General features: G+C 51.3%; 1 protein-coding gene across 1 annotated transcript; it reads left to right on the forward strand.

Annotated features, from left to right (window-relative positions):
- Nucleotides 1-5559: 5559 nt before the first annotated feature.
- Nucleotides 5560-5970, forward strand: NANOS2 (nanos C2HC-type zinc finger 2; the record flags this gene model as incomplete). The annotated part of the gene is made up of 1 exon (XM_084771057.1): nucleotides 5560-5970. The coding sequence occupies one exon, from the start codon at nucleotides 5560-5562 to the stop codon at nucleotides 5968-5970; it is 411 nt and encodes a 136-aa protein (XP_084627183.1).
- Nucleotides 5971-9570: the final 3600 nt, after the last annotated feature.

Here is a 9570-nt window from a genome sequence, read left to right on the forward strand (position 1 = left end):
TTGAACTCATGAAGTAGCTGAGGATGACTTTGAACTCGTGACTCTCTTGTCTCCCCCACTCTGCGGACTGGAATGACTAATGTGTGCCACCCAATCTGGCTTAACAACACTCTTTCAAAGACTTAAAAAAAAAAAGCTCATTAATTCAGCGGGGACGGTGGTGGCACACGCCTTTAATCCCAGCACTCAGGAGGCAGAGGCAGGGTGGCTCTTTGTGAGTTCGAGGCCAGCCTGGTCTACAGAGCGAGTTCTAGGACAGCCCAGACTGTTACACAGAGAAACCCTAATTCGAAAAATAAAATGTAAAAAAGTAAAGATTTTTTAAAAGTACTTAAAAGTAAATTACTTAATTTGCAGTTGTGATCTGGTGATTGTGTGGCCCCGGAGGCTTGATTTCCGCATCCGGAAAGCGGGGGCAATTGGCCCCACTTCTCCTGAGGGCCTGCCTTTCAGCAGATGTGTAATCCCTGCCTCTATCCACCTGCCCAATCAACCCCCTTGATCTGTTTTTCTAGCCAGGGGGTGTCAGGTTGAAAAGGAAGCACAGAAGTAAACAGGGGCAGGGTGTGGGTAGCCTCAATCCACCCAGTAAACACCAGGTTGGACAGTTTCTCATCAATTTCACCTCCTTTTTCCCTCCTCCTACCTCCTCCTGTCTACACCACCCACCCACGGATTGGGTTTCTCTAAAGTGGTGCCTGAAAAAAAAAAAATGACCAGAGGCCCTGGAAAGAAGAGCAGCCATAACTAATGAACAATATGTGATATAAAACAAGGGAAAATAATATGTGAAGAAGGCAGGCCCTGGGCTCTCGGACTTCCAGTAAAAGCAAGCGTTGTCAGGCTCAAACTGCCACACACAGGAGGCTCACCAGCCGCCAAAAAACATATATGCTAAAAGTCCCCACTGTGACTGTTTTTTGTTTTGTTTTGGTTTTGGTTTTTGGTTTCTCGAGACAGGGTTTCTCTGTGTAGCCTTGGCTGTCCTGGATTCAATTTGTAGACCAGGCTGGCCTTGAACTCACAGAGATCCGCCTGCTTCTGCCTCCTGAGTGCTGGGATTAAAGGTGTGCGCCACCACTGCCAGGCTGTCTGTTTTCTTGAGACAGGGTCTCCTCATGTAGCCCAGCCTGGCTTCGGTCTCCTATGATGCTCCTGCCTCAAGCCCCAACCTCCACCCTCACCCCCACCCCCAGTTCTGGCACAACAGGCGTGTGCTACCACTTAAGGCATTGTAGCAGACTCCTGGTGAGCATGTCTTCTTGGGCAAAGCTCTGGCTTCACAATCAGAGTGGCAGGGCTGGAGAGATGCCTCAGAGGTCAAGAGCACTGACTGTTCTTCCAGAGGTCCTGAGTTCAATTCCCAGCAACCACACGGTGGCTCACAACCATCTATAATGAGATCTGGTGCCTTCTTCTGCTGTGTAGGCATCCACGCAAACAGAACATTGTATATATAATAAATAAAATATTTTTTTTTTAAAAATCAGAGTGGCAGAGACTGCTCCCGGCAGATGCTGAGGTCGCCCTACAGTAACGTATGGTGTGAGGGGAGCTGGGCATTTGGCTCAGCTGTTAGAATGCAACCCTAGCTTGAAGCCCTGGGTTGCATACCCAGCATCACAAAAACCCCCGGCTGGCGGTGCACACCTGTAACCCCAGCACTTGGTTAGGTAAATGCAAGAGGCTCAGAAGTTCAAGGTCACCCTCAGCTACACAGAGAGTTCGAGGCCAACCTGAGCCACATGGGACCTGGAGCTGGAGAGATAGATGGCCCAGAGGTTAAGAACACTGACTGTTCTCCCAAAGGTCCTGAGTTCAATTCCCTGCAACCACATGGTGGCTCACAACCATCTATAATGTGATGTGACGACGCCTTCTTCTGGCCTGCAGGTGTACATGCAGGCAGAGCATACATAATAAATAAATAATAAATCCTTTCAAAAAAAAAAACAAACAAACCCAGGCCGTGGTGGCGCACACCTTTAATCCCAGCACTCGGGAGACAGAGGCAGGCGGATCGTTGTGAGTTCGAGGCCAGCCTGGTCTACAAAGCGAGTCTAGGCGAGCCAAGGCTACACAGAGAAACCCTGTCTCAAAAAACCAAAAAAAACCAAAAAACAAAAAAAAACCCAAGCACACTGAGGGTTGGTTTTAGCCGGTGGTAGAGTGCTTGCCTAGCTAACAAGCCTAAGGCTCTGGGATTGGTCATTATCTGGGTGTGGGGTGGGGGGTGGGGGTGAGGGTGGAGGCGGAAACAAAAAAAAATATACAGAAACAAACACACCACATAGGTCAGTGCCAGCTCTGATTTGTGACCTTGGGTGTGCTCTTTCCTGTCTCTGAGCCCCATATCCTCTGTGACATTAAAGGAACCAGGTCCTCACCTCTATTGCCAGCAAACGAATCAAGGCATCAGGCACCTTACAGACTTGTTAGCACTTGGATCCCTGCTGTGTGACTCCTGCCCAGTGAATTTCCCTCTCTGAACCTTGGTTGCCCATCTGTAGCACAGGATCGCAGCTGGGTTCTCCTCGTGGGCTTGTGAGGATTAAAGCAAGCCACGGAGGTAGCCGTGTGCAGTGTCTGCCTGGTTCTAATGGCTGTGGAAACACTAAGGCTGGGCTGGCTAGACGGCTCGAAGGCCTGACAGCCTGAAGCCAACCCTCGGGACCCACATGCGGGAGGATAGAGTTGATTTCTGAAGTTTATTCTCTGACCATCGCGGGCTGCGGTAGGGGCATCCACACATGTACAACACACACACACACACACACACACACACATGTATAACACATACACAATACAGACACACATAAACACACACACATATACAATACAGGCACACATCAACACACACAACACATACACGCATACAACACACACATATACAGCATATATATAACATACACATATCAACACAGATAAATAACCCAAGCATACATATACAGCCCACATATGTAATACACAAACATATATAACACACACACAACATACACACACTTATAATAAAAAAAGAAAAGGAAGTAAGGTCTAGGGGCTAGAGAGATGGCTCAGAGGCTAAGAGAGCACGGTCTGGCCGGGCGTGGTGGCGCACGCCTTTAATCCCAGCACTTGGGAGGCAGAGGCAGGCGGATCGCTGTGAGTTCGAGGCCAGCCTGGTCTACAAAGTGAGTCCAGGACAGCCAAGGCTACACAGAGAGACTCTGTCTTGAAAAAACCAAAAAAAAAAAAAAAAAAGAGAGCACGGTCTGTTCTTCCAAAGGTCCTGACTTCAATTCTCAGCAACCACATGGTGCTTCATAACCATCTATAATGCAACCTGGGCCCCTCTTCTGGCATGAGTACTGTATAAATAATAAATAAATCTTAAAAAAAAAAAAAAGAAGAAGTAAGTCTAGGAACCCAGTTATTCATGTCTGTCAGGCTGGCCTCGAACTCACAGCGACCCGCCTGCCTCTGCCTCCCGAGTGCTGGGATTAAAGGCGTGCGCCACCACATCTGGCAGTTTTGTCTTTTTGTTTGCTTTTTGTTGTCAGTGCTTTTTTAGGTCACTATTTCTAGTATTTTTAAATGTGTGCGTGTCTGTGTGAGTGGCATATATAGTGTCTTCTTGATTTTTTTTTTTTCCTTTAACATATATACAGATACCCAGAGAGGCCAAGAGAGGGCATTGTATCTCCTGGAGAGGGAGTTACAGGTAGTGTGAGCAGCTCAAACTCATAAAGACCCGCCTGCCTCTGAGTGCTGGGACTCCTTTACGTTTTTGAGACAAGATTTCTCTGTGTCGCCTTGACTGTCCTGAACTCTCTTTGTAGACCAGGCTGGCCTCGAACTCACAGCGACCCGCCTGCCTCTGCCTCCCGAGTGCTGGGATTAAAGGCGTGCGCCACCACCACCTGGCTTACTTTTTTTTTTTTTCTGGCTTACTATTTTTAAGTATGCGTGTCTATATGCATGTGAGTAAAGGTAGCCACATGGGTCAGAGGAGTCACAGCCCCTCTGGGCCTGGAGTTACCGTGGTGCTGAGAACCAAACTCACATCATATGCCAGGTCGTAAAACCCTCTTAACTGCTGAGCCGTCCCCCAGCCCCTATTGAATCTTATACAGGCGAGGCTAGACTCAAGCTGGCTACACATAGCTGAGGCTGGCCTTGAACTTCCTCTTTTTTTTTTTAAAGATATATTATTTATTTATGTTATGTATGAGTGCTTTCTCTGCATGTACCCCTGCAGGCCAGAAGAGGGCATCAGATCCCATTACAGATGGTTGTGAGCCACCGTGTGGCTGCTGGGAATTGAACTTAGGACCTCTGGAAGAGCAGGTGGCTCTCTTAACCACTGAGCCATTTCTCCAGCCCGACCTTGAACTTCTGATCCTTCACTTTTCCCACCTCCCAAGTGTGGCGATGACAGGCGTATGCCTCGGGCTCACGCCAACCACCCTGGGGACTCCAGCATGCTAGAAGGGCTCTACCACTGAGCTTCACGGCCAACCCTGTGTATCTGTCATCTCAGCGTGCTCAAGACTGCTGAGACAGGACACAGAGCCACAAGTCGAGGCTGGAGGGGCCTGAGGAACTCCTGCTCCCGGGTCGCTTTTACTGGAAGGAAGGAAGGAAGGAAGGAAGGAAGGAAGGAAGGAAGGTCAGGGTCGTAGGCTATGTAATAAGACGTTACCTTGTTTTAAAAAACACACAAGCAAAAACAGACAACAACAGCGGTGAGATGGCGTAGCTGGCTGGCAACGTGCCTGTGTGCAAGCCTGAAGACCGGCGTTTGATCCCTAGACTCCCCTCTGAGGAAGATGCTGCCTCCTACAAGTTGTCTTCCCAGCTCCACGTGTCAGCTGTGGCATCCCCCCGCTCCCCCTCCCATTGAGCAAATAAATGTAATGAAACAATATTTACATGGGACACGGTGGCCCACCCCTTTCATGCCAGCCCCTGGGAGGTAGAGGCTGGTGGATCGCTGTGAGTTTGAGGCAAGCCTGGTCTACAGAGCGAGTTCCGGGACAGACAGCCTGGGCTACAAAGTCTTGGAAAAACAAAAACGAATTAGGTCAAATCATAAGGTTCTGGATGATTCGAAGGGGAGGAAGGTGGGAAGAAAGGAATGGGTGAGGGGAGACAGAGGGAGGGAGGGAGAGAGGGAGAGAGGGAGGGAGGGAGGGAGGGAGAGAGGGAGGGAGAGAGGGAGGGAGGAAGGCCAACAGACACAGCCCAAGCCCTAAACTGATGCCCATGGAATAGAAAGTCCTTCCCAGGAGACACAGAGTGCCTTGAAGAAGGGACAGCCTGGAAAAGAACCTGCCTCCAATCTTCCTGGGAGATTGGGGTCAGCTAAGGACCACAGGCTGGAAGTGGGCCCTTTAAATCTAAGCTCCACCTTGCTCAGAGTGGTCTCCAGGGGAAGTATTTATAAGGGGGTGTGCCTCCTCTGGGCTCCACAAAATTTCTGGTGCTCCAACCCTCTGCCCTCACAGCCCCTGTCCCCCCCACCCCACCCCCCAGTGCCCCCCCCCCAGTGCCCACAGCCGTCAGCCACAGGGGAGCGTCATGGACTTCCCACCCTTTGACATGTGGAAAGACTACTTCAACCTGAACCAGGTGATTCTGGGTTTAGTTCAAAGGCGGAAGCAAAGGCTGGAGGATGATGGGGCTGAGGAACTCACCCCCGGGCCCCAGGAGAAGAGCGAGCAGGGGCTGGGGGTCGCCTCCGGAAGCCCGGCTAACCTGTGTAACTTCTGCAAACACAACGGGGAGTCTCGGCACGTCTATGCCTCACACCAGCTGAAGACGACGGAAGGTGTGGTGGTGTGTCCCATCCTCAGGCACTATGTGTGTCCTCTGTGCGGGGCCACAGGCGACCAGGCTCATACGCTCAAGTATTGCCCGCTCAACAGCAGCCAGAAGTCTCTTTACCGTCGCAGTGGACGGAACTCGGTTGGACGCAAAGTCAAGAGATAAGTAGGACCCGTGAGGTACCTGTCGCCTACACCCCAAAACCCTTCTGGCTCTGACCCTACGACCATCTCCTCTGCTCACCCAATCTTCTTGAGGGGGGGTCCCCCCATGGTCCCTGGATCTTGAAACACTGGGGGGTTGGTGGCAGCCAGGACCACGTGGCTCAGATTAACAATACCGTGAGGGCCTTTCTCCATGGACCTTGCGTCTTGGTGGCTTCCTTTGGACTGTGAGGGCCTGCTGATGACAGTGAGATGGCCTCTTTGACGTCTCGTCTCCCTAGAAAAGACCTCTTGGGGTGATCCTTGGATTCTCCACCCCGTAGAAGCCCCGGCCAGTGTGTTCTGACAGGCCTGTCTCCAGAATCCAAGGACAGTGCCGGAGACTGGGCTGGACTGTCACTCTGCCAAGAACTCGATTCTGGTGCTAACTGTCAGACTGTTCACCTATCTCCGACATCTTCAGCATCTGCAGACTCGGATTTCCCCATGGACCATTCAAGATCAGCCTTTTGGCTTCTTGAACATGGTCCCCCATCAGGGACGAAAAGAGGACCTGGACCCTCTGGGAAGGCTGCCAGACCTTTGTAACTTTGGAGGCTGCCTCCTGGGGGCTGATGATGCCCGCCGCTCCCTACTTCATAACTAATCTCATTTCACTCTGCTGCTGCCTTCAGCCCCCCCACCCCACCCCTCACCCCCGTCATTGATGGATCCCTCCCCCAGTGAGGGATGTATTTCTCTGCCACGCCCGCCCCCCCCCAGCCCCCAGTCTTGTTACTTGAGTATGTTAGGTCAGTGTGTGTCCTGCAGCCAAAAGAATCTGAGCCCCCACGGGAACACTGGCTGCTTAGATTTTAATTTTCAGGGTCAAAGAAGAACTCTGCTTGGTTTTTAACGGTGTTTAGGGCTTGGAAATGGGACGAGGATGGGGGTGTTGAGTGCTGTGCTGGTGAATAAAGAGTTTTCGAGTTAAGTTTTGAGGCCCTAATGTCTGTAATCTTTGAATTTGGTTGGCCAACTTCGTGGGCGGAACCTTTGGGAGACAGCCGTGAAGAAGGGTTGCATTTACTGTGGGAACCACTGGAGGGGGCAGGAAGGAATCTAGACCTGCATCGTTTGTATCCTGGCTGGGGACAGCCTCCACCTGGACACTTGATTTTTTATTATAATTTATTCAGATTACATCCTGATAGTTATGCCCTCACTTGTGTATTCCTGTTCCCAGTTTCTTTTTTAATTAACAAAAACAAACAAGCAAGCAAACAAAAAAAAAAAACTGGAAAGGAGGCTGGAGAGATGGCTCAGAGGTTAAGAGCTCTGACTGCTCTTCTAGAGGTCCTGAGTTCAATTCCCAGCAACCACATGGTGGCTCACAACCATTGATAATGTGATCTGCTGCCCTCTTCTGGCCTGCAGATGTACATGCATGCAGAGAACTATATAAATAATAAATAAATATATTTTTTAAAAACTGTGGAAAGGCCAGGCCTCGTGGCGCACGCCTTTAATCCCAACACTCTGGAGGCTGAGGCAGGCAGATCGCTGTGAGTTCAAGGCCAGCCTGGTCTACAAAGCGAGTCCAGGAGAGCCAAGGCTACACAGGGAAACTGTGTCTGAAAACAAAACAAAACCAGTCAGGCACGGTGGCGCACGCTTTTAATCCCAGCATTTGAGAGGCAGAAGTAGGTGGATTGCCGTGAGTTCCAGGCCAGCCTGGTTTATAGAGCAAGTCCATGACAGCTAAGGGTTCGCAGAGAAACCCTGTCTCGTAAAATAAGCCCTGAATTCCGCCCCCCAACACACACTTTTATGTGTACGAGTGCTTTGCTTTTCTGGGGGAAGAGGGTTCAAGTCAGGGTTTCTCTGTAGTACTGGCTGACCTGGACTCTCTTTGTAGACCAGGTTGGCTTCGAACTCACAGAGATCTGCCTGCCTCTGCGTCCCGAATGCTTTGCGCTGGGGTTAGAGGCACGCACCACCACCGCCCTCGCTGCTTTGCCTGTATATGTCTGTGAACCATGTACATGCCTGGTGCCGGAAAAGGGCATCAAATTCCTTGGTACTCGTGCTAAGGATGGTTATGAACCCCGCGATTGGGTACAGAGATCCTAACTCCCGGCCTCCTGGGAGCACTCTTAACAGTTGAGCCATCTCTTCAGCCTCTCCCCTCAGCCTCCTGTCGTAACATGAATGTCACCTTTTCCTTTAAGTGTGACGGCAACACATACATCTCGTTTCCCTTGTCCTAGCCTCGCTGGAGGGTGCAGCGAGATTATTGCTGCAAGCTCGATGCCAGCCTGAGATGGCCTCCAAAACAATTTTTGGAGGCAAGCACAAAGAGGTAACGGATTTTTTTGCCTTTTGCATGGATGGCACCTTTATCTATGTGGGCGCTCATAAGTAACTGTCATCCAGCCATTCGCCCATCCAGTTCATTCAAGTGTGCTCTCGATTCATTCCTGCTCTGCGCTTTTTTGTTGTTGTTTCTCTTGTTTTTTCGAGACGGGGTTTCTCTGTGTAGCCTTGGCTGTCCTGAACTCACTTTGTAGACCAGGCTGGCCTCGAACTCACAGCGATCCGCCTGCCTCTGCCTCCCGAGTGCTGGGATTAAAGGCGTGCGCCACCCAGCACTCAGGAGGCAGAGGCAGGCGGATCCCTGTGAGTTCGAGGCCAGCCTGGTCTACAAAGTGAGTCCAGGACAGCCAAGGTTACACAGAGAGACTCTGTCTTGAAAAACCAAAAAAACAAAATAACAAAGTAAAGACCTGCGCCACCACACTCTGGCTCCGCTCTGCGTTTTTTATTAAAACGGGCCAAGGCTAGGGCCAGATTCACAGTCCCCACCCTCCCATAAATTCTTGCCTTTGAACTCCCTCTCCTAGCCATGACGTCAAATTGTGGACAGGGAGCCTCCCAGGCCTGATTGGGGAGTTGCTGGGTTGCTATGGTTACCGCCTCTGCATGGGTGGGAACTATCTCCAGGGTGCCCCGCCTCAATGCGTAGGAGGTAGTTCCCGAGCGATCCTGCGCAGAGGCGTGATTGGGCGTGGGCAAGGAGGTTTCCTAACGCCCCCCCCACGCCACCCACGCAGTCGTCATGGAAACGAAGCTCTACTCCCCCCCCCCCCAGCGCTCCCTCTTCTTTCCCTAACAAAAAAGATTTCGCTTAGCGGGAAAGAGTAGACTCGAGGAGTACCCAAAGGAGGAGACTCCGCTGGGCCCTAACGCTCTCCACCATCTCTCTTTCCTCTGCGAAGCCGACACGGGGATTTAGTTCTGAGTACCACTCAGGCAAGGTGCCAACGACACGCATGCGCACTATAGGTTTGCACATGCGCGATTGGGCACAAGAAGCCCCAGGAACCTAGTTTAGCACTAGTTTTGAGGCTGCGCAGCCGTGTCCTTCTGGTGAAGCAAGGCGATGGGCCGTTCTGCACTTGCGCAGTGCTGAGAGGCTAGGCGCAAAGAACGCAGCTAACGCTGTCAGAGTGTCTAGAGACCGCTTTCTCCCTGCGCGCATGCGTTCTGGTTCTCGGTGCTACTGGGGGCGGGGCCCAGAGGGGGAGGGAGAGGTGTGGGGGGAGGGAAGAGGCCGCAGAAG

The sequence above is a fragment of the Acomys minous genome, assembly GCF_964271855.1.
Source record: "Acomys minous genome assembly, chromosome: 20".
NCBI lineage: Eukaryota > Metazoa > Chordata > Mammalia > Rodentia > Muridae > Acomys > Acomys minous.